Consider the following 25,333-nt stretch of genomic DNA (forward strand, 5'->3'; position numbering starts at 1 on the left):
TGCTTGTTGTAGCAGATAGTGAACATCCAGCATCGTATGTTGCTGCTGCAGCTGCACCAACTGACATACAATCTCTCTCTCTCTCTCTCTCTCTCTCTCTCTCTCTCTCTCTCTCTCTCTCTCTCTCTCTCTTCATGTGCACATGTTTTCAGTGGTTTTAATTGCATTTTAATTGTTGATTGTTTTTATTTTATTTTTTTTAATTTTATGTAAACTGTCTGGAGATGTTTTAGATCAGGCAGTTGATACATTAAATAAACAAACAAAACAAATAAAGCATCGCCAGCTGGAGAACAGAGTGCTGTACACCAATGAAATGAAAACAGCAAAGGGAAGAGAGTAAACAATCAGTGCTGGGCTTCCAGTCCAGGAATGGCAAGCTGAGTGGCTGGTAGCAGAGCCAGCAAAGCTGAAAAAGAACAGAGGCAGCAGCAGTGCAGAAGAGGTCAGGGCTACAGCAGCAGACAGGTGAGGCAAACGCCCATGGTGGGGGTGGGATGGGACAGGAGCCCCACACTTACTGCCCCATGCCACACTCACTGTCAGCTGTTTTGCCTCATGGAGGAGCTGCTCATGCTGATAGTAGATGATACACATCCCATTTTCATTACAAGATAGTACCTCCTCACTCCTGGGTCAGAAGAGCATTGAATACCCCTTTGAACTGTACTTCTTTTTCTGCAAGTCAATAGGCTAAGGGCCAAACTATATGACATGAGATGCCTCTTTCTTTCAGCAGCCATGTGAGGATCAAATGTTGTTTGGGACCAAGGGACTGTGGGGTGTGGTGGGAGTGACCCTTTCCCCATGCCCTTTCCCCAATTTAAATCACTCACCCCAACTGTTACTAGCTATGCAGAGAGAAAGAGATAGGTATCTGTAATTGAATGTTTAAGAGCAACAGAAAGAATTGTACTGATTTTACTGAAAATTGAAACAGTGTCCACTCACTTAGCAATAGCTCATTTTCTTATAATTTCCAAAAGAAGCCATGCAGGGACCAAATTTGATTTAGGGCCATGGTACCGAGGGGAGGAGCTCAGAGGTCCTCAGTATGTTCCAGCAGCTATCAAATTATTTAATGCAAAGGTAAGGGCTCAGCTACTGTATGGTGTTCAATTGGGGCTGTACTCCAATTTTGAGAAGGTTGAGACAATACAGTGGACCTTTCTGAAAAACATCTTCCAAGTATCCGGTTGTGTGCCCAGAGTAGTGCTGCGCCTTGAAGCAGGATTGATTAAGGTTGAAGCTTGGGCATGGTTTTTCATTTTGAGTTATTGGCTCAAATTGATGTTTAGGCCTATTGGTATTGTCTCATTGATTTTTCAAGATACTTATCATTCAGCTTGGTTGGAAGCTATTGAAGGAAGATTGCAGTATTACAGATTTTTGCCTGCAGCCATTCTTAGTTTGCCTTATGAGGTGGCTAGGGGCAGACTTAAGGAAAGGATTCTGGATGTGGAATCTCAGATTGACAGGAGTCTAATTCCTAGGGGTGTTTTCCTGAATGTTGAAACTCTAAGCTATTCTTCAGCTAGATATTTATCTCTTCTTACTGTACCTAAATTTCATAGGGCTCTAACTTTGGCCCGTTGTAACGCCATGAATACAGCTGTGCTGCAGGGGAGATTCCAAAATACTCCTTATCATTGTCATGTTTGTCTCTGTGAATCGGGAGAAGTTGAGATGACGGCTCATGTCCTTTCGTATTGCCAATTTTATAGTGACATTAGGAAGAAATATATTTCTCCTCAATTTATCCTGTTTCCAGGATTAACTGAAATGGACTATTTAAATTTAATTTTAAAGGACTGTAAAGAGGAGAATTTATTCAATGTTGCCAAATTTTGTTATATTTGTGGTGTTATTTGGAATGAAGTTGTTAATTCTAAATGATTTTATTCTTGTAATTCTGGTCATTGGCTGTACTAATAAAGACTGACTGATAACCCTAATGCCATTCCCCAACTTAAGTCAGCCCCTAGCTGCTATCATACATGAATAGTAAAAGAGACAGGTACCCACATTGAATTATGCATGCACTCTTACATTCATTTTCAGAGCAATAACAAAAAAATTGTATTGATTTTACTGAAATTTGGAATCATGCCCATTCACACTTAGTTTCAGCACTTTTTCTTAATTACTTAATGTCTTTCTTCTGGGGATTTACAATTTTTATACAACTTTGGTAGATACTTTGATGTGTATGTTTCATTACTTGGTCATTTAATAGTTTAATACAAAAATAATACATAAATGCACATTAATTAAGAATACATGCTATTTCTGAAAACAGATGTGATTTAAGAATCTAATATTTTAAAGAGTTTATGACATTCCTTACCTTAAAATCAAAGTCTGTTTCTGTGAAATTCTTATGTAGTGCAGGGGATAGGTACTGAACTGTTGTAACTATTATACTGCAATAGGGAAAAAAAAAAACAATCAAGCAAAAACAAGTAGGAGAAATTTGTAATTGCTATTGCAGATACCTCTGAAAATACTATATTTCCAAAAAACCCTGCATGTTTCCCGGGACTGCAGGATTACGAAGGAAGGAAGGAAGGAAGGAAGGAAGGAAGGAAGGAAGGAAGGAAGGAAGGAAGGAAGGAAGGAAATCTCTTATGGGACTTGAAAAACGGAAGTTTGCACCTACAGTACTGGTCCCTTGCTGACATGAGTATCTCCCCTCTCCTCCAGTTGGGTGAGATAAATATAGAAGAGGAAATGGCAAAGTGGGGCAGTACTGAAGTCTTGGCTCCAAATTAAATTGGGTGTTTTGAATCTAGCTGAATTAAATTGGCAGGACCCCCTGAAGTGCTGATTTGAATTGGACTCTGAGCACCAAGCCAAACTCCAAGTAAAATTCTACTTGTCTCATATGCCTCTACTATATAATAGATGTTTACCCAAATAGAAGAAGACTCGGAATTGAAGACAACTCCCCAATTCTGAACATCAAAGAACCTGGGGGGGGGGAAACTAGCCTTGGATTCAGGTAAATAAGTTTTTTTTCCTTTGCTATTTACTCAGTTATCTAGTTCAGAGAAATCAGATTTTTCTCTAACGTGCTGGTAATAGAGATGAGCCCGAAGCATTTCGGTACCTTTCTGGAGAGGCACCAAAACGCTTTGGCTCCCTGGAGCTGAAAAGTTTCGACCTCGGGGCGTGGGGTTCCCTTAAGAGGAGGCGGGCAGGTCCTACCTGCCTGTCCTCCAAGCCCCCACCAGCCTGCCACAGCGCTATTGCTACGAAAAGACTTCCGTGCAAGCAGCAGCTTGTGCCACTTGCCCCTCTAAAATGCCATGCTGCGGCAATGGGATGCAGTGGCGTAACGGGGGGAAATGGCGCCCAGGGCAAGCTCTGCCCCTGAAATTGCGCCCGCCCCCCCAGGCCCCCACATACCTGCGCCGGCACCCCCTGAGCCGCCCACCATCACCGCCCCCCACCGCCGCGGTCAGCGGGATTGCCGCCCGCCACCGCCACACTCGGCGATCCGCCACCACCACCGCGCGATCCGGGGGGGCATGCCACTTTTTGGCGCCCCCCCACATGACCCACCAGAGTGGCGCCCAGGGCACTTGCCCCTGCCTGCCCCCACTATTGTTACGCCCCTGATGGGATGCATCCCCAGCATCCCTTGCACAGCGTCAGCACGTAAATGGCATCGGCACATGCACTGACACAATTTATGCTCCAACGCCAAGCGAGGGATGCCGGGGACGCATCCTATCGCAGTGGCAAGGCATTTTAGAGGGGCAAGCAGCACAAGCTGCCACTTGCATGCAAGTCTTCCCGTAGCAATAGCGCCATGGTGGGCTGGCGGGAGCTTGAAGGACGGGCAAATAGGACCTGCCCGCCTCCTCTTAAGGGATCCCCTCACCGCCCTTGGATTTGCACTGAAGGAATTCGTTGCATATCCCTAGTTGGTAATTCCTCACAGCTTTGAATCACCCACCAGTTTGGTAAGTGACCACAGAGCCATGTGGTTTTCTTGGTAGAATACAGAAGGGGTTTACCATTGCCCTCTCCCGCGCAGTATGAGATGATGCCTTTCAGCACCTTCCTATACAGCTGCTGCCTGATATTAGAAGTTTCTATATTCTGGGAAACACACCAGCGGGGATTTGAACCAGCAGCCTCCTGCTCTCTAGGCAGTTTGCTTCCCCAATGGTGAACTCAACAATGGCCCTTGTAGGATGCTACTAGAATCTTCTTTCAAATCTGATGTTGACCCATATAGTAATATTCTTGGTATGCAGTTTTTCAATCAACTGCATACCACTTGCATAATTTCTGTCTGGTCCATATTGAATTCCCGTGACATCACATGATGCAACACTCCATAACTCCTACTGTGCACATGCACAGACAGAGGAGGCCGGTCTGCAGGCCGAAGAGGCCCGCCTGCGCCTGCCACTGCTGCTGGGGGTTGAGTGGAATGGAGCAGGTGAGCAGCAGTGGTGAAGAGAAAACAGAAGCGGGGCAGCGGGGCTCTGGGTAGGCCTCCCCAGAGCATTTGGAGGCACTCTAGGAGGCATGAGGCCATAGACTCCCACCCCGTGGTCCGTGCCTAAATGCACCACTGCTGCTTGGTAAGTTTAGTGCCCCTGTTTTCATCAAATCTACTGATGAACAATGGTGGATTCAACAATGGCCCCTGTAAGATGCTACTATAATCTTCTTTCAAATCTGATGTTGAGCCATATGGACCCATATTCCTGGTATGCAGTTTTTCAATCAACTGCACACCACTTGTATAATTTTTGTCTAGTCCATATTGAATTTAAGGCAGAACTGAAATTTAGTCTTGGGAAGTTCTGATTCACAGCTAAGTCTCTTAGTCACTTCACTATACTAGGTCTCCCATTTAAAAAACAAACACAAAAAACCAGACACAAAATTACAGAATCAGATCCACAACTAATTTACTACCCCAACTTTATTATCCTCTATTTTTCTAACTCTCATAAGACCTCTATCTTTATTGATTTTCTTAAAACTCCAATAGAACAGTATTTACAAATTGTGCTTGGAAGGGAGTTCCATAAATGTGGTGCCACAGTTGAAAAAGCTCTGTTTTCTGGTAAGAATGCATCTTATTTCAGATGAAGTGGCACTAAATGTTGGGATGTGTTTACAGATCTCAACTCTTACTGGGGGCATATATAGATGCAGGCATTCCCCAAGGTATCCCAGGTTTACACTGTCTAAAGCTTTAAAGAGTAAAACTAGCACCTAGAATTTTGGACTTTTGGAAACCTGAACTAGAGAATAAGCACATCATTAGTGGAAAACTTTGTTCTAGAATGAGTCTATACTCACTTGCTAGTGAGCAACCGCATCACCATCCAGTCTCGGGGAAAGACACTCATCTTCATTAGGTTCCGAAATACACAGAAAATCTTCAGCAGGAATTCCTAGCACAAAAGAAGAAAATGATTAGGGATGTGCATGATGCATTTTGTGCACATCTGGGTGGTGGTGGTGGAAAGCAGACACTTTAAAAGGAGGAAGGCAGGTCTTATCTGCCACTCTGTTGCTCCTCCACTACCCCCTGCCATGCCAGAGTGGCACTGTTTGCATTAAGCAGCCAGGCTCTCTGTTTGTCCGGCTGCATTTGCTTAGGAACAGGAAGTTGCCTGGTCCCAGCAGTCTTTGAGCGTCAGGCAGGAAATGGCATCTGAGCATGTGTGGAAGCCATCTTGAGTGGTCAGTGTTGCTAATCTGTGGAACACTGATGGCATTACATCAAGTATAGATTCCTGCACTAAAGCCTGCTCTCCAGATCAGCAGACTAAAGAAAAAAACCAAAGCAAGAGAGACTACATATGAACTGTAGTGCATACTAGAGTGGCATTATCTCAAATACTGGAGTTGTGGTACACTTGCCAAAGGTAAGCAATCCTTAGCGATGTAAGTGATGTATGTTTGAGTCAAATAAACAGCCAAAAACTTAGATCCATCATTTTAAAGCAGAAATAATATGCCGCAAGGAGAAGCAACAAAAGCACAGAACCCAAAATATTAGCATTGTGCTTTAATTTTGAATGCAAGCACACTTGCTAATTCAATTAAAGACAATGGCATACTATCCATGTACAAAGGTCTGGTACTTAGACACAACACATGTTCAGTCCCAACTCTGACAATGCATTTCATTTGATTGTAACACATTATCTGTCTGTGTCTACCCTGGTTTTAATTTGAATGATAGACTACATGTGAGCACTGTAAGATATTTCCCTTAGGGGATGGGACTGCTCTGAGAAGAGCAGCTGCATGCTTGTATGCAGAAGGTTCCAAGTTCCCTCCCTGGCATATCCAAGATAGGACTGGGAGAGACTCCTGCCTGCAACCTTGGAGAAGCCGCTGCCAGTCTGTTTAGACAATAGTGAGATAGATGGACCAATGGGCTGGCTTAGTATAAGGCACCTTTGATATGTTCCTAATGTTCTCCCTAATGAAATAAGCGCCTCCCAATCTCTGACAACTTTTAAAAAGTCTTTATAGACATATTTATTCACCCAGGTTTTTTAAATAGACTTGTGGTTTTAAATTGTTTTAAAGTTTTAATTTAATTTGATTTTGCTGTAAAAAATGAGTGTAAGGGAAGCGAAGAAGATAACAGGGGCTTGGATTGTGTCAGCTTGTCTCCTGACCTTGGTCTGGAGATATTTCATAGCCTCCTGGCCACCAACCTCCCCCCAGCTCGGCATGGACAGATTGGAGGCCGGTTGGTGTAGCTGCGCTTTGCCCTTTCATCTTCCTGAGTGCTGGCAGCTATTTCCAACTGTGAGCACTAATTTTCATCCACCCCAGCTTGGAGTCGCCAGTGAGAGGGGTGACTCCTAGGTTTTTTTGGAGCCTATAAAAACGGCAGGAACACCAGCAGCACAGCTGGCGGTGCAGCTGGTTTGCCTACTTGCTACTGAGACCTGGCTGAAGTTAACTTGTAATATGTCTGGGTTTGACTGGAGATGGGGAGACAAGGGGCACCTTCGTTGACTGTGGGGCAGCTATACCGGTAGTGGTGGGGAACAGCAGAAGTAATGTTGGCAGGTCAGCAGGCCGTTCCAGGGGAAGGGTAGTCAGAAATTTAATAGTTGTCTCCCCTTCCGGCTGTCCTGCCAGCTCTTTGACTTCAGGGAGCACTGCCAACAACCCACATAGCCTTACCTTGCTCCTCTGCAATGCCAGGCCGGTCCAAAATAAGCCAGAGCTCATCCATTATCTGATTAAGTGGCCGACCTGGAATGTATAACCGAGACTTGGTTGGGGGAGGCTAGTGGTCCAGTCTGGTCCCAGCTTCTCCCGCCAGGATACTCTGTAGAGGAGCAGGTGAGGGGACATGGGCAGAGAGGTGGAGTGGCTGTAGTCTATAAGGGTAACATCTCCCTTACCAGGGTCCCTGTTAGGGTATCGGACCATATTGAATGTGTGTACTTAAGTTTGGGGACCAGGGATAGATTGGGACTTCTGTTGGTTTACGGATCACCCCGCTGCCCAACGGAATCCCTCACTGATCTCACGGACTTGGCAGCGGAACCTGCATTGGAGTCTCCCAGATTTTTGGTACTGTGGGACTTCATTTCGGGACCAATTTGTCCGGGGCAGCTCAGGAGTTCATAGCGGCCATGACAACTATGGGCCTATCCCAAGTGGTCTCTGGATAAACACATGTTGCAGGTCACATGCTTGATTTGTTCTTTTACTCTGATCAGGCTGGTGTTCCATGGGTGGAGACTCCTGTGATTTCCCCATTGTCATGGATGGACCACCATCTGGTTAAGGTTGTTACAACCACTTCCCACCTCTGCAGGAGCAAGGGGCCTATTAGAATGGTCCGCCCAAAGAGGTTATTGAATCCAGTAGGATTCCAAGAAGCCTTAGAGGGATTCAAAACCGCCCTGAGCCTTTTGGAAGGGCGGTATAAAAGTTTTAATAATAATAATAATAATAATAATAATAATAATTCAATGTTGGCTTTGCTGGTAATCCTGTTGATGCCCTGGTTGAGAATTGGAACAACTTGCTCACCAGGGCAGTAGACACATTTGCTACCAAGCATCCCCTCCGACCCGCTTCAAAATTGGCCCCTTGGTGTACGAAAGATCTATGGGGGCTCAAGCGGCAAGGTAGGCGACTGGAGCACAAGTGGAGAAAGACTCGACTCAAATCTAACAGATTAAAACATAGAGCACATTTAAAGATCTATGCTCAGGCAATACATGCGGCAAAGAAGTGGTTCTTTTCTTGCCGTATTGCCACTGCGAGTTCACATCCAGCTGAGTTGTTCAGGGTTGTGAGAGGACTAGTATCTGCCCCTCCTCCCTTGAACCAGAATTTGGAGTCATCAGTTACCTGCTGTGATGTGTTTAAAGAGTATTTCGCAGATAAAGTCTCTCGGATTTGGGCCAACTTAGATGGAGACTCCACAATTAGTTTGATGTCTGAACTGGAGGTGTCCAACAACTCCTCTTATGCAATTCGACTGGATCGGTTTTAGCTTGTGACTCCTGAGGATGTGGACAAGCTGCTTGGAGTGATGAGGCCTACCACTTGTTCTCTTGACCCTTGTCCAACATGGCTTGTTCTATCTATCAGGGAAGCTATTGTAGGCAGCATGGTGGAAATAATAAATGCTTCTCTGAGGGAGGGCAGGATGCCTCCTTGTCTTAAGGATGCAATTATTAGACCTCTTCTAAAGAAGCCTGCATTAGGTCCCTCAGAGTTGAGCAATTATAGGCCTGTTTCCAACCTCCCATGGCTGGCCAAGGTAATTGAGAGGGTGGTGGCCTCTCAGCTCCAGGCAGTCATGGAGGAAACTGATTATCTAGACCCATTTCAAACTGGTGTTCGGGCAGGCTATGGGGTGGAGACTGCCTTGGTCAGCCTGATGGATGATCTCCAATTGGGAAATGACAGAGGAAGTATGGCTCTGTTTATCCTTTTGGAACTCTCGGCGGGTTTCGATACTATCGACCATAGTATCCTTCTGGAACATCTGAGGGTGTTGGGGGTGAGAGGCACTGTGGTTCTGCTCCTACCTCTCGGATAGATTCCAGATGGTGTCGATTGGAGATTGTTGCTCTTCAAAACCTGAGCTTAAGTATGGTGTCCCTCAAGGCTCCATACTCTCTCTAATGTTTTTTAACATCTACATGAAACTGCTGGAAGAGATCATCAGGGGATTTGGGGCTGGGTGTTACCAGTATGCTAATGACACCCAGATCTACTTCTCCATGTCAATTTCTTCAGGAGCTGGCATATCCTCTCTAAATGCCTGCCTGGAAGTAGTAATGGGATGGATGAGGGAGAATAAACTGAAGCTGAATCCAGATAAGATGGAAGGACTTATTGTGTGGGGTCAGAACTCCAGAGACAATTTTGATCTACCTGTTCTAGATGGGGTCACACTTCTCAAAAAGGAACAGGTTTGCAGTCTGGGAGTACTTCTAGATCCACACCTCTCCCTAGTTTCTCAGGTTGAGGTGGTGGCCAGGGGTGCTTTCTATCAGCTTCGGCTGATACGCCAGCTGCGCCCGTTTCTTGAGATCAATGACCTCAAAACAGTGGTACATTTGTTGGTAACCTCCAGACTTCTGTAATGTGTTCTACGTGGGGCTGCCTTTGTACGTAGTCTGGAAACTTCAGTTGGTTCAGAATGCGGCAGCCAGGCTGGTCTCTGGGTCATCTCGGAGAGACCACGTTACTCCTTTGCTGATGGAGTTACACTAGCTGCCAGTAGGTTTCCGGGCAAAATACAAAGTGCTAGTTATAACTTATAAAACCCTAAACGACTTCAGCCCTGGGTATTTAAGAGAGCATCTTCTTCACTATGAGCCCCACCACCCATTGAGGTCATCTGAGGAGCTCCGTCTCCAGTTACCGCCAACTCATCTGATGGCTACACAGAGACCGGTATTCTCGGTTGCTTCCCTGAGATTGTGGTATGCGCTCCCTACTGAGATATGATCCTCCCCGTCTCTGGCAATTTTTAAAAAAACATCTGAAAACCCATGTTTTTAACCAAGCTTTCTCAGCCTTTTAAAATTTATTAGTTTTAATTTTGTGATTGATTTTAAATTGTTGAATTGTTTTAACTTTTTATATGTCTTTTAATTGTTTTATGTTAACCACCCAGAGACGAGAGTTTGGGCGGTATACAAATGTGATAAATAAATAAATAAACCGATCAGAAATGGAAGTTTGGGGCTGAGCACAAATAGAAAACATTTGCAATATGAACCTGGGACAGCTCAACATGTAACATTTTTAATTAATGGGAATTTTTAATTAATGGAAACATTCCTACATGTCACTTTCATGAATAAAATAAGTAAATGTGGGATGGATTTGTGTCTGCGTTCACTTGAAGAACAAGTTAAAATCTCTCCAAGTGTACTGCTTCCAGCTTCCCTATGGCAACTCACCCCCATCGTAACAGTAATATAATGGGGGCAAGTCATATGGTGAATACCTGCATAAGTTGCAGCCAGAGGAATTGTTTACCATGGGGAGGTCATTTTCATCATCACTATAGTAACAAGATATACTTGAAATCTGAGATACAAGACTGAAATAAAAATCTAAACCTGTTTTTTCTATATTACCTTCAGTTCATCCTTACTCTGGAAATTTTCCAGTAAATGTTGGAAATGAGTATCCGACATTTGGCGAAGTAGGGACAGAAGACAGGACACATACTCTCCCTGTAAATTCCAATAAAGAATGATTTTAGCAAAATGGTCATATATACAGTTCATACAAAAACAAAGTTTGGGGTAAGGGGAAAGGAGTGGGGCTTGAAAACAATCCAATGCTTATGAAAAGAAAGTACACAAGTAAAGATATTTAAAATAGATAGTGCAGCAGTAATTGAGAACACACTAGAGTGGTTCTAATTCCATTAAACAAATAGTGAAAGAGTTCTTCAGTTCTCACTGATGAATGCTACTTCTTAAAAGATACCCTACATGGTATCTTTATATATGGTACCCTACATGGGGAGCAGTGTGTGTGTGTGCACAGAACTGGTGCCTGCTGGTTCGAAGGTGGGTGGAATCTCTTTAAGGATGGGGGAGGGTGCTCTTACTCCTCTCGCCACATCCCCCCCCAGCGCTGCCTTTTTAAATGGTCTGACGGGAGGTCAGCACACCTCCTTGTTGCCCTGGTGCCTCCTTGGACTTGAAGTGACCTGAAGTTGCACGTCGTGATGTGCACATGTGCAGCAGCAAATTCTGGTCTCTTCCGGTCCGAGGAGGCACTGGGGTGGCAAGGAGGTATGCTGCCACCCCACTGGAACATTTTGAAAGGCAGAGCCAGTGGGGGAAATGTGTCAGGAGGGGCAAGAGCACCTCCACCATCCTTAAAGAGATTTCCCCCACCTTCGAAAGGGGTGAACTGCTGGTCTTCCAAACCAGTTCGAAGGCCATAAAAGGCCTCCGAACTGGTTCCGTGCACATCCCTAGAAGCAGGTACAAAGAATGCTGCAACACTGTGGCAATGATGCACACCAACTCAGAATGTTATGTGCCAGCATGTGTAGATATTGTTGTGCTAACAACATCTGCCAATGCTAAAAGTGGCAGCATTCGGTGCTGTTTTGTGCTGCAGAAAGGTGTAGCTGAGGCAGAACTAGAGAACAGATGTCAGATAAATGCTAAAACTATTGAAATGTCTCATGCTATCAAAATTGATAATATTCAGTTCTCATATAAGCTCTAAGCTGAGATGAGTGCCATTAGAAGCCATACCTTTATAACAGAAAAATCTGCCTAATGAAGCGAAGGGACTCAAATGGGTCTCTTGTGAGAGATTTTAGGATTAAATAAAGATCCACAAGGGGAATCTTTATTTGCTCTAAGGTGTCTGGGACTGCCACTCTCTTCAAGATAGGCTTGCGGAGAATAGATGTTATGTTGCAACAAGCATCCAAAGGGGCTGCCAGGTCTCTCAGATCTCCTGCTTCTGTTTGTCTTTTTACGGGTGTTGGGTGTTTTTTTTTGGTTTTTTTTTTTTTTTTTTGCTATTTTATGGTTTTCACTGTTTAAGGTTTTAAATTTGATTTTTATAGAGTTTTATTGTATTTTAACTTTTGTAAACCTCCTTGGGATGCCTTATGAAAGGCATTTAACAATAAAAATAAATATTGTTGCATGCACCACTCTCTTCAAAAATACGTTTCAAACCAAAGAAATCTGTATAAAGAAGGATCCTCTACAGCCACTGGGATGGCTACCTGAAGTTCAAGAATATTAGGCCCAGATCAGGCATAATGGGAGGTTTAAGCCTCTCTGACCCTGGTCACTTGGGATAGGACTCCTTTTTGTTTACTTAGCTTTGAAGGCTGTCAATTCAGGTTGACTGACCTATTTTTTACAGTCATACTAGCCAACATTCTGCACAGCGAAACGTTAGTGTTAGGGATCTGCTGTTGTTGCTGCACAATGTGAAAGGCAGCCTTTTCACATTGACAGATATGAATGACAGGGGCAGATGTGGAATGATTTAAAACAGTTTCTGGGCTGTTTTATTGGAAACAATGGAAGTAGTGCTGTGCAACTGTCGGGATGTTATTTTAAGCTGTCCTGTTGCGCAACATAGTTGGGACTGCCTTTCATGTTATGCAGCAGCCCTGGAAGGTCTCTAACATTGATGTTCCACACAGTGGTAGAATGTCAGCCACAGTAAACAAAGCATTCTGGCAAAGAGACTGAAAAGCTCCAACATCAGAATCTGAATAAATAACAGAAGATTTAGCTCAAAAGATAGGAAAAGGTCAGAGTGAGAATTTTATCTCCCTTCAGTGCAAAAGAAACAAGGAATATCATTTCCTTTTTGCTCAAACAAGACAGGAATGGGCATATATTGGCATTCCAATTAAGTTTGCACTTAATAATTTCCATAGCCTACTCAACGTACAGTGTTACAGTATATCATTTTCTCCTCTACAAAGCCATCTCATTTCAACGGAAGAGAAGATAAACCAAACAGAGTCTTTGAAGAGATAAATAGGTGAATTGAATCATTCTGTCAGTAACTACTTAACATATGAACAAGGCACCCATTTACACCCACATTTTGCAGTAAATACCCTGCAAAACATTAACAACATGATCTGGAAAAGCTAGGCTGTTTGAGTAGATAAGTAAAGGAGCCGTAGTCTGGCATTTGTGCTCAACTTTACCCTCAAAATGCAAGGCAATGATTTTCAGTTTTAAAGGAGATAAATTTCATACAGGAAACATGGTAATAAGGTGAAGCTGGTGATGAAGGGTTGGGGAAAGGGAGCAGATTAGAGAAGCAGGAAATAGAACCTGATTGTTAGTTACTAACTGTGATTTCAGCTGTGCACTGTGGGCAACGCTGCCCTCTTACCGCCTCCTGAGATTGCGATTTACTCATAATAGTAAGAAGAGTCTGTAAAAGTACATCCAGGAGGCTCTCTACCATCATCTCTACCTCCTCAGTTACATCTGTCTCCTGTAGTAAGCAGTTAGAACAAAGGCAGTTACCACCGTACATAATGGAAATGGGAAACTGAATATATTTTGCATATCTTAGGAACAGGCCATATAAAGAAATTAGAGCATTAGCTGTTGAATATGGCGGTTAGAGACAGAAATAAAAATAGGTCACGTTTTATTTCTTTACACACACACACACACACACACACACACACACACACACACCCCAATGATACATATTCATTTAAAAAGAGTTAAATCAATAGTCCTATAGCCTATGCATCCCTGGATCCAACAGGGTCAAATGCTGCCACAATAAGCAATATAAATATTGTAAGTTTATGGCCAAAATACTTTAAAGTATAATTTGTTTCATCTACAACAGCTTACAAAATCCCATGGTAGGAAATGTATACCAATATATTCTAAATTAAGATCACAATTAAATCAAGACCATTAAACACAGGTTCTCACTTTTGGATTATTAGCACTTCCTCATCATTTGGGAATCTGTGAAAGTTTCTTACTATAGATACTACAGGTCTTATAATTTGTATTCAAACTAAAATTTTGAATGTATAATTAAAAGCAGAGATGTTTAATCCAGAACATTTCTGGATCGCTGGGATTATATTAAATTTTAGGGTAATCACTTCATAATTGCCATTGATTGTTAGCTATTTGCTCAGATAGAACTGAACACCTAAGCTGGACTGTTCAAAGAGAATTTTGCACAAACACAGAAAACTAAGGCGGACCAGTTCAAATGTCACAGGGAACCTCAGTTTATTTCTGTAACAGATTGCTTTTATCATCTAAACCAGGCCTGCTCAACTTCGGCCCTCCTGCAGATGTTGGCCTACAATTCCCAGAATCCCTGGCTATTGGCTGCTGTGGCTGAGAATTATGGGAGTTGTAGTCCAAAAACAGCTGGGGGGCCTAAGTTGAGCAGGCCTGATCTAAACCCTGAGTACAGCACTAACCGTGATTTATTTATAGCTAAAGCTGTGCACATGAGCAGGCCTACCCAGGAATCCTTACCTGGGTAGGGCTGCTTGTGTGCAGTGCTGGGATTGAGCCTGATCTCAGTGCTGCCACCCCCACAAACCCCGGTTTTGTACCCAGGTTTTACCTGGGTTAAGGGCGTGAGCATGCCCCTTGCCCCAGGAACGGGGTAATGTCTATGCTTGGGCTGTACAGAGCCCGAGCATATACAAAGTTAGGCGCCTAGGGCGCCTAACTCCTGGGGGAATTTCCCAGTGGCACGGCCATGCAAATGGCTGCCGTGTATGTGTGGAGGCCATGTGCATGCTGGTGTTGTGTGAGGGCATCTGGGGGAGAGTGCCGCTGGTGCATGTAGATAGCTGAGAGGAGCACTGCTGATTCAGGAAGTGGCAACAAACAGCACAGAAGCAGGTATGCACCTGCTCTCCTCCATTTTAAAGGGGCCCGGGATGTGTTCTGAATCACATCCAAATCACATTTTGTGCACATCCCTACTATGTATCTAAGTTAAGATGTGTATTTTAGTTCCATGGTACGGCCAAACCTACTCTCAGAATAAACCATAGTTTGTTTCCTTGACTCCTCCCTCAACAGACTGCCACACACAGAGACACTAATCCAAATCAGCTCTGAAACGTGATCACTGTTTCTTACTGGTGCCAGTGCAAAGACATATGCATGCAGGGGATGTGTTCCCACTTCTGAAGCCCAGGTGCTGATCTCTTGTTTCCCTGGAAGTACCTTTCGCAACATGCAAATATGTCCCTGAGGTTCGCACAGCACTCAGGGACATATGTATGTTGCACAGAGTACTTCCAGGGAAAGAGAGAAGGCAAGCTCATTTTCTTGGTTCTAATGAAGTTAGTAAATCTTTTAATGAGGCTATTCCCACAATTGATGGAAAGCAGGCTAAGGGAGTTTAGCCTACTTCCTGTCAATTGTGGGAACCACCGGGCTCGCGGGCAAGCCCAGTGCTCCCAAGGCGGCTAGCCCGCCTAGAACACCCTCCCCTTAAATGAGGTTAACGGATCGAGCGCTCTGTTAACCTCATTTCTTTGTTTGTCATCGTGGTGCTTGGCAACACATGAGTAGATCCCCGATCGGGAGGCTGAAGCCAGCTTCCAGGGCTCAGGGTGTGTGTGTGTCTCTCTCCAGGAAGGATGCCCTGCACACTTGTGCATCTTGGGACTTTCGGGGGCCACATGGCCCCAATCCCTGCAGCCCCTGCTGGCTCTGTGATGGAGCTGGCAGTCATGTGGGCTGCCGATTCGGCCGCCCCAGGGCTGCCTTTTGATTGTCTGCAGGGAGAGTGGGCAAAGCCTGCTCTCCCCACAAGCCCGACAGAAGCTCTTCTCATGGATTGTGAGAAGAGCTTCAATGTATCAATTTTCTCTGTGAATCCAATAATTAATACACAATTCACACAACCTAGAACATTATGATAATCTGTAAATGCCTACACACTTTTCTGCTACTATTCCTGTGCTATGCGTGCACAATCCTCGAATGTAAACATTAACTGACATACAGACTAACCTTCTGTCGACGTGCCAAGGTTTTCTGTTACACAAAGAGGGGGGAATGATTTTCTGCAATCTCCTCTTCCCTCTACAATTGGCGGAATCTCCCTAAACTATGTCCCTGAGGATTGGGGTACCTTCATGGAGACAGTTTCAGAGGTACAGATAACTGTAGAGGGAAGGAGAGATCCCTAAAAATCATCCCTCCCCATCACACAATGATGCAGTGGTTTAGTCTAGGTTTCAGTCAGCAAATGCTAAATTTCAGCTCTATGATTCAAAATGTGTCATACAAAAGCTATGCTGTGTGGAAACATGTAATAGGGATGTACATGAAACAGATTATGTATTTTGTTTTGAGCTCAAAACAAAACACAGACAGCCAAAACATTGTCGAAAAAGTGGTTGACCTGGTTGTTTCAATAAAAAACAGTTTGAAAGATTTTGAGTGTTTTGGCCAAAGGGAACAATGGGGGTATTCGAAATACCCCATTGTTCCACATGGGTAGCTCCTATGTGCGGGTTGCGTGGTAAGGCATGATAGGTGCTACCTACTACTCAACCTACAAAGGAAATGGGCAAGCGAGAGATTTTTAACAAATTTGTAACCTTTTCTCCAAACCACCGTAGGATCGTGAAAGGCACACTATAAGGGCTCTCTTTAAATACACTTTGAAACTCCCTTTGGGCTCCCTCTTCCCTCCTCCCTAACCTCAGCCAATGGGGACACAATTGCCCATCACAACACTTGATTTGTATAACAAGCTAACCAAAACACCAAGAGATTGCAAGCCAATCAGAAGCCAGTGCCAGAAAACCAATCAGAAAGGGAAAAATAGGCCTCCAAAATGGTGCTCAAAACATCAAAATGTTTCAGATCTAAACAGGGTGGTTTTATTTATTTATTTATTTATTTATTATTTATTATTAACATTTTTATACTGCCCTTCCAAAAGGCGCCGAACTTGAAAGAAGCATACCTGCTTCTGCGCAGTTTGTCGCCACTTCCTGAATCAGCAGTGCTCCTCTGAGCTATCAACGTGCACCAGTGGCACTCTCCCCCAGATGCCCTTTATTTAATGGGCATTTTGTTTTGAACTCGAGACACTTGAAATGACCTGGTTCTAGTCAAAATGTTAGTACATCCCTAATATGGTCACATTAGTAATATTAGTAAATCCCTAATATGTACATGTCTCATACTTTGGCTGAGTTCTGAGCACTCAGTAAAAAACCAGGTTGCTTACCTGTAACAGATGATCGTTCTGGTGATCCATGTTCACTCAAAACTGGGTCTTCTGAGCCTGCACAGTAGCTCCACGGAGGAATCACTAACTCCAATAGGTGCTCTCCAGCATTCTGAGGCGTGAATGAATGCCCATTAAAATGTGCAGGAAAGTGCCTTCTCTTTAGGGATGTACATAAAACTGGTTTACCTGGTTCGGTTCGAATTCAAACCGGGAGGGGGATGTTTGGTTTTGGTTTTGCCTGAACCCCCTGGTTCGGTTCAAATTTGAACCATTTCAAACTAGTTTGGACCTCCCAAAGTGGGTGGGATGGTAGTCGGCACCCATGGCTGCCTACAACTCAACCCCCAAAGCAAACGGACACTCGTGCAATTTTTTATGAATTTTTGAATTTTTCCCCTCATAGGGTATAATGGGACTTGAACCAGTCCATTATTCCCTGTTGTGGAGCACCCATGGGTGCCAACTACCACCCACAACCCGAAGCAATCAGACACTCCTACGATTTTTTAAATGAATTTTTGAAATATTTTTAATTATTTTTCTCATAGGGTATAATGGGATTTGACCCAGCCCCTTATCCCCTATTGTGGAGCACCTAGGGGCACAAAAGTGGTCGACCCACAAAACTCCCAGGCAATCAGACACTCCTCCAATTATTGGTGAATTTTAAAGGTATTTTTGAATTCCTCATAGGGAATAATGAGGATTCCAGCAAATGTATAGCTTCACGATGGGGGGAAAGGGGTATCCTAGAGTGGAGTGTGGTGGGTGGTAGTTCCCAAGCGGGGCAAGGAAGCTACCAGATTTCAAAGGAATTGGGCAAAGGGCCAACTTCCACCCCACCCACTTTGGGAGGTCCAAACCAGTTCAAATCAAACCCCGCTCCAGTTTGGTTCAAATTCAAACTGGCAGCTTGAACCTAATGGCTGGTTTGGTTCAAATTCGAACCATCTAACCGAATCGGTTTAAATTTGAACCGGTTTGTACATCCCTACCTCCCTTTCAGTTCCTGATTGGGCCACTGCATTGAGAATGGCACTATGTTGTGAGGGTGTCCAGGTAAGACAGGTAAGAGCAAAACACTTAGGATGCACGCTAGCAGTGGGGTCACTCGGGTGGGTGTTGTGAGTGAGCATGGATCACCAGAGAGATTACATGTTACGGGTAAGCAATCTGTTTTTCTCTGAGGTGATCCATGTTCCCTCACAAGTGGGTGAGTGACTAGCTCCAGAGATGGGTGCTAGCGTGTTAGAGCACTTTATTGAGAATCGCACAACCAAAGTTAGCCTCAGCAGCTAAGTGGAGATCCATAGCAGGTCTGAAGACCATGTGGCAGCTTTGCAAATGTCAGCCATACTGATGCTGGAAATGTGGGCTGCAGAGGTGGAATGGGCCCTGACCCTTGCTGGAGGCTGAACCCCTTGCTATCTGCAACAGGAGAAAATGAGTTCCATTACCCAGATGGAGAGTCTTTGGTGGGAAACTGCAGAGTCCTTGTTGGAGCCGGGGTGCGAGATGAAGAGCTTACTGGAGCGACAAAAAGACTTCAAAAAGACTTTGTGTGACAGCACACACAAAGGGATGTGGCCTCGAGCTCCGAAGAGCCCAAGTGAGCCCTTCCCTGTCATTTCAGGCAGCGCTTGATGCCGGAAAGCATCTATTCTAGGGATGTGCATTTCGTTTCGGATACAAAACGTTTTGTGCACAAAACAGGCCATTTCGACTGTTTTGTAGCAAAAACAAAACACCAAATGTTCAAAACAGAAAATTTTGTAGCCAAAACAAAACGCCCCTGTTTCGGATACAAGACGTTTTGTTGTTTGGGCTGTTTTGGAACTCCATTTTGCAATTGCAGAAAGTCTTTCTCCTTCAGTCTCCATTTTTAGTTTTGACATCTGTTCGAATTTCTGGCCCTTCCAGCCTGCAGATTGGCCAGCGAAAGCATGGGCTGATCTGCTGGCAATTGCCTCCTTATTCCTTTTAAGCAAATTTAAGGGTAAATTTTACCCTCACTGGCTAGTGGGGCAGTGTGCATTTACCCTCATTGGCCAGTGGGGCAGTGTACATTTCATTGTTGTTGTTTCACACTGTTGTGTGCAGATCAATTGCATTTCAGGCGGGGGGATGTGGATGTGTATGACCTTTGGAAGTCTCCCTGATTTTTTCCAAAGCTCTGCTGTTGTTAATGTGTGGTGTTGATGTTATTTGGGGTGGATTGGGGGCAGAAAGGGGGCTTTGGGGGCAGAAGAGTGGTTCAGGTGGTAGTGTCCCAATGGGTGCCTGCTGCCACCCAGATTCCAAAGGAATTGGGAAAAGGGCTGATTTTTAAAGAATTTCTGAAGTTGACATGTCTTTGGGGCAGGAAGTGGGCCTGAGGGGCAAAACAGTGGGTTGGGTGGCAGTGCCCCAAGGGGTGCCTGCCACAACCCAGATTCCAAAGGAAGAGGGCAAAGGGCTGATTTCTTAGGAATTGTTGAAATTTACGCTTCTTTAAGCCCCCCCCCAGGGAATAATGGAGGTTTCAGCAGACCCATAACTCCACCTGGGGGGCACTGGGGTGGCCGGGAGTGAGTAGTGGTGTAGTGCACATAGGGTGCTAACCGCCCCCATGGGTTGCTAACCCATGAGGTGCTGGGTTCTGTTGTTTCTGAGGTGTTCTGAGTGTAGATTCTCTGGTAGCATATGAGATTTTCAACGACAAACCATGAATCCACTCTCATATGCTACCAGAGATTCTGAATCTACACTCAAAACATCTCAGAAACAACAGAACCCAGTACCCCATGGGTTAGCAACCCATGGGGGTGGCTGGCACCCTATGTGCTCTACACCACCACTCGCTCTGGGCCACCCTGGTGCCTCCCAAGTGCAGTTACAGGGCAGGAATTATGGAGGTCTATCATTCCCTATGGGGAAAAACTTTACAGACGCGCAAACTCCATTATATCTTTAAAAATCAGCCCTCTGCCCAATTCCTTTGAAATAATTCTGGCAGCTTCCTTGCCCCCACTGGGCACTACCACCCACCCTACTCTGCTCTGGGGCACCCCTTTCCCCTCAACATGAAGCTATACTTTTGCTGAGACCTCCATTCTTATACTTCAAAAATTCACCAATAATCAGCCCTTTGCCCAATTCCTCTGAAATTTGGGTGGTAGTTTCCACCCATTCGGCACTACCACCCCCACCCACTAGTTTTTCCCTGGGGCCATTTTTTAAAATCCAAAACGTTTGGATTTGGATTTTGCAATTTCGAACAAAGAACAAAATTGGGGTGTTTTGGATTGGCTGATTTCGAACAAAGAACAAAATGGGGGTGTTTCGGATTCGGGCCAAAAACAAAACAGAAAACAAAACAAAACGCACAACCCTGATCTATTCTCCCTTTCTCTCCCTCTCTGGAGAGAAAGGGGAATAGATGGATGGGCAAGAACTCGCTGCTGGGTGGGGAGGGGATTTCTCTCGGGTCATGTCCTGTGTACGTGACATCATGCACACGGGATGTTGTTAGAGGGGCCATTGGGCGAGGGCTGGACCCTAGCAGCTGCTTGGCTGGCTCCGCACCTGCAGAGCTGGTATTAGAAGATGGTTTGATCAAGATTGCTTTAATGAAAAGAAGGCCCTAGCTGCCAACTTTAAACTTTATAGGGCCAGTAAGAGCTGCATTATGGTACATCACATCCTTGATCAGAAGAAAGAATATGAAGCATTAATAAAAAGGAAAAAGAAAGCTGCACTTAGTTAAACTTGGGAGCGATTATGGATTGCCTCCAGGACTAATGATACTACCACCTTTTGGAACATTTTATATGCTCATTCCTCTGGCAGGGGACCTGGGCTAGGCTGTCATATCCCTACAAATGTGTGGGTAACCCATTTTCAGGCTTTGTATGGGACATCTGTCCCTGATGAAATGCCCATATTGCCTCATCTGGAATCTTTACTGACTTGGCCCTCAGTTTCCATAAGGTGGGTAAGGTCCCAGGGCTGGACCAGATATCTTCTGAACTGTTAATATTGAATGTTGAATGGTGGGCCCCTGTACTTGCAAGACTCTTCATTTATATTGATCGGACCGACTATTCCAGAGGAGTGGGGTATAGTCGTGATTGCTCCTATCTATAAGAAAGGCCAACGTTCTAACCCTTCTAATATCGACCTATTAGTCTGCTGAGTATTATCAGCAAATTATACTCTAGACATTTACATGTTAAACTCATGGATTGGCTGGAACAGGAGAACATACTAAGGGATTAACAGGTGGGATTCAGGTCTGGTCGGTCGACTCTTGATCAGTCCTTAGTATTACAATACTTGGCCGAAAAGTATTCACCGTTGTATGCAGCAGAGATTGTGACTGACCCAAAGCCTCACCCTTCCAACTGGCTAGAGTGGATCTCCTTACACTTTTCACACACTGAGGGTTGGGTTACCTGTTGCAGTTGGTTGTATGGGATAGCTTAGGGGTAACTGTTTAACATTTTCAGCTCTTATGGATTGCAGAGGTCCCATCCTGAAATGCCTCGAAAGATCAGAAGAAGTATTTTATTTAGGAAGAGGTTCCTGCTGCAATCATTCAGTAGCATGTACACTCAAGCAATGTTCCTGGGAGGGATGAGTGAAGTACGCCGGGAGGTATACTCCCAGTAGGGTCACACAAAGCACGAAGGTCATCCCAGCTGCCCAGCTAAAGCAAGCAGGCACCTATATTGGGCAGCAGCGATATAGGAAGGTGCTGGAGGCGGATGATCACTTCAGTGACAATGACAAAGGCATCATTTCATACTGCGCAAGAGAAGGCAATGGTAAGCCACTTGTGTATTTTACCAAGAAAATAGTTTTTCAAGTCTATGCCCCAACGACTGATGTAGAAGAAGAGGAAATTGATGAGTTTTATGCTCAAGTTCAGTCTGAAATTGACAGAACATGCAAGCAAGATGTGCTGCTGGTGGTTGGAGACTGGGATGCCAGAGTTGGAAATGGTAAGGAGGAAAACAAAGTCAGGCTGTATGCCATAGGCAACAGAAAGGAAGCAGAAGAACGACTTATTCATTTCTGCCATGCCAACGATCTCTTCATTGCTAACACATTCTTGAAATAACTAAAGTGGCGCTTACACGCATGGACATCACCAGATGCAGTACACAGAAAACAAATTGATTACATTACTGGTGCAAGGAGGTGGAAGAGCTCAGCTGTAACAGCAAAGATATTGGTGGGGAGCGATTGTGGAACAGATCATGAACTACTCATGTGTAAGTTCCAAGTCAAGCTTCAGACGGACCATCTCATTCAACTCCCATTCTTGGATTGTCAAGAGGGCCAGATCCCTGCCCATGGAGTCTGGAAGGGTGTTGTCCACTCCTTTTACGTAGAGAGTCATGGGGTGAATGCTGTTGGTCAGACACCACTCTCAGAGTTGAAGAGTCAGGTTATTTAGGGACCTTGATATGGTGCTGCCCTGGTGGTTTATATAGGTGATTGCTGTCATGTTGTCCAGGTGTATCTGGACCACTCGGCCCCGTAGAATGGGAAGAAAGGCCTTGAAGGTGAGAAAGACTGCCAGGAGCTCAAGGAAGTTTATAAGTAGTTCTTGCTGCTGGCTGTTCCACAGGCCCCGAGATCGCAGGTTGCAACAGTGGGCTCCCCAGCCCTGTAGTGAGTCATCTATCATTAGCATGACTGACAGAGAATAGGGATGTGCGTTTCGTTTCGGATACAAAACGTTTTGTACACAAAACAGGCCGTTTCGGCTGTTTTGCAGCCAAAACAAAACACCCAATGCTCAAAACAGAAAATTTTATAGCCAAAACAAAGCATCCCTGTTTCGGATACAAAACGTTTTGTGGTTTCGGCTGTTTTGGAACTCCATTTTGCAATCACAAAAAATCTTTCTCCTTCAGTCTCCATTTTGAGTTTTGACATCTGTTTGAATTTCTGGCCCTTCCAGCCTGCAGATTGGCCAGCAGGGGAGCGCGGGGTCTGGGGTTGGGGAGCGCAGCGCGGGGTCTGGGGTGGCAGCAGTGCAGCGCGGGGTCTGGGGTGGCAGCAGGGGAGCGCGGGGCTTTGGGGTTGCAGCAGGGGAGCACAGGGTCTGAGGTTGCAGCAGTGGAGCATGGGCTTTGGGGTTGCAGCAATTGAATTTAAAAATTTATGTGTGGTGTTTGTTGTTAGTTGTTGTTTCACACTCTTGTGTGTGGATAAATTGCATTTCTGGGGGGGATGTGAATGTGCATGACCAAAACTTGTTCTTTGCAAAGCTCTGCGGGTGTTGTAGATGTGTGATGTTGATGTTATTTTGGAGGGGGAAGAGTGGGTTGGGTGGCAGTGCCCCAATGGGTACCTGCTACCACCTAGGTTTCAGAGTGATTGGGCAAAGGGCTCAATATTATTTGATTTCTGAAGTGAAGTTTACTCTTTTCCCCCATAGTGAAGAATGGAGGTTTCAGCAGCCCCAGAATTGCACATGTGGGGCACTTGGGTGGCCCAGAGAGAGTGGTGGCATAGTGAACATAGGGTGCCAACCACCCCCATGGCTTGATAACCCATGGTGTACTGGGTTCTGTTGTTTTGGAAGTGTTCTGAGTGTAGATTCTCTGGTTGCATATGAGATTTTCAATGAGAAACCATGAATCCACTCTCATTTGCTACTGCTAATAGCAAAAAAAAAAAAAAAAATCTTAAAGACACATAAACTTCAAAAAAAATTTAAATCAACCCTTTGCCCATTTTTTTTGGAAATTGGGGTGGTAGCCTCCACCCATTAGGCACTACCACCCCACCCCACTCTTTTGACCCCACGACCAATTTTCCCACTCCAAATCGATTCAGATTCGGATTCGGATAAATTTGGATCCAAATCGAATCTGGGCTGATTCGGATGGGTCACCCCCGAAACAGGGGTGTTTCGATTCGGGTACAAATCGAATCACAGAAAATCGTTTCGTGCACACCCCTAACAGAGAATGAAGGCAAAATGGGATGCTATGAGAGAGGGAAGTTAGCATAGTCTACCACTGCAGAGATGGAAGGACATATGGTGGTATTGTTAGCCACTCTGCTTGTTTGTCTAGGTTTGGGTGGGACACAAAGAGGAACCAAAGCTGTAATCTGTACATTTTCAGACGAGTGTAAGCGACTGTGGTCATGCAGGATGCCATCAGTCCCAACAGGTGTTGTATGGACCAGGCCCTCTCCTTGGGAGAGGCCTAAAAGGCAGATGATATGTCGGTAATAGACAGGATTCTGTCCTTGGGGAGGTAAGTGTGCTTTGAGGCTGCATCCCGGACAGCACCAATATAGAGGTTGTTGAAGCATGATATTGGACTTCCTGAGGTTCAAAGTCAGGCCCAGATCTGTGAGGAGAGTGAGCAAGAGCAATCTGGACATGAGGATTCATTTTTTTCCAGTCAGAACACAGCCATCCAAGTACAGGTAAATAGAAACAGCCTGCATATGCAGGTGGGCAATAACCACACTCATACACTTGGTAAATATGTGGTGTGGGGTGGTGTGGATAAGCCAAATGGAAAGACTCTGTACAGATAGGCATGGGAGCCCATACAGAAAAATAGGAACTGTTGGTGGCACAGGAGTATTGCTATATGAAAGTAAACATCCTTTAGATCTAGTGTCACAAATCATTCTTCCTCTGATAGTGGAGGGAGAATGGACTGCAAAGAGATTATCTGGACACATACAAATTCATTAAGCTTCCTCAAGAACATAATAAGGTGAAGACCCCCCATCATGTTTTGGGACCTGGAAGTACCTAGTGCATTGCCTCAGGTCGAACACTGTGGATTGCCTCAAGTTGAACAGGTTTAATGGCACCTTTCTGTAGTGGAGCAATGACTTCCTCTTCTAAAGTAGTTGAGTGGGTGTATTTTATTCCTGTATACACAAAGAGTCAAATAGCATAGCCAGAGGCAACTGTGCTCAATACCCAAGTGTCTGATGTTACTTGAGGCCAGTAGGGAAGGAAAGGTTCAAGATGGCTAGAGTAGTGTGGAGGGCCATCAGGGACTTTCACGACCTTGCAAACAAAAGGGCTGCTTAGCCTGATCCTGTTTAGGTTTTTCCT

At 44.8% G+C, this 25,333-nt stretch overlaps 1 protein-coding gene and 1 long non-coding RNA gene across 11 annotated transcripts in view; one reads left to right on the plus strand and one right to left on the minus strand.

Moving 5' to 3' along the window:
- DOCK3 (dedicator of cytokinesis 3) overlaps window positions 1-25,333 on the minus strand; it is a 448,426-nt gene that overhangs the window by 150,291 nt on the left and 272,802 nt on the right. For 9 of the 10 annotated variants that reach the window (XM_053296418.1, XM_053296424.1, XM_053296425.1 and 6 more), the window contains exons 26-29: window positions 13,345-13,491; window positions 10,620-10,718; window positions 5,329-5,423; window positions 2,348-2,423 (exon numbers count right to left, since the gene is read on the minus strand). In XM_053296418.1, the coding sequence (XP_053152393.1) occupies window positions 2,348-2,423; window positions 5,329-5,423; window positions 10,620-10,718; window positions 13,345-13,491 (417 nt within the window). The remainder of the gene's footprint in view (window positions 1-2,347; window positions 2,424-5,328; window positions 5,424-10,619; window positions 10,719-13,344; window positions 13,492-25,333) is intronic. The other variant, XM_053296419.1, reaches the window with a different exon arrangement.
- Window positions 5,739-25,333, plus strand: part of LOC128345070 (uncharacterized) — a 62,028-nt gene continuing 42,433 nt past the window's right edge. Inside the window, exon 1 of the long non-coding RNA XR_008316252.1 lies at window positions 5,739-5,900. This is a non-coding gene — a long non-coding RNA (uncharacterized LOC128345070). The remainder of the gene's footprint in view (window positions 5,901-25,333) is intronic.

The sequence above is a fragment of the Hemicordylus capensis genome, chromosome 2 (assembly GCF_027244095.1).
Source record: "Hemicordylus capensis ecotype Gifberg chromosome 2, rHemCap1.1.pri, whole genome shotgun sequence".
Lineage (NCBI taxonomy): Eukaryota > Metazoa > Chordata > Lepidosauria > Squamata > Cordylidae > Hemicordylus > Hemicordylus capensis.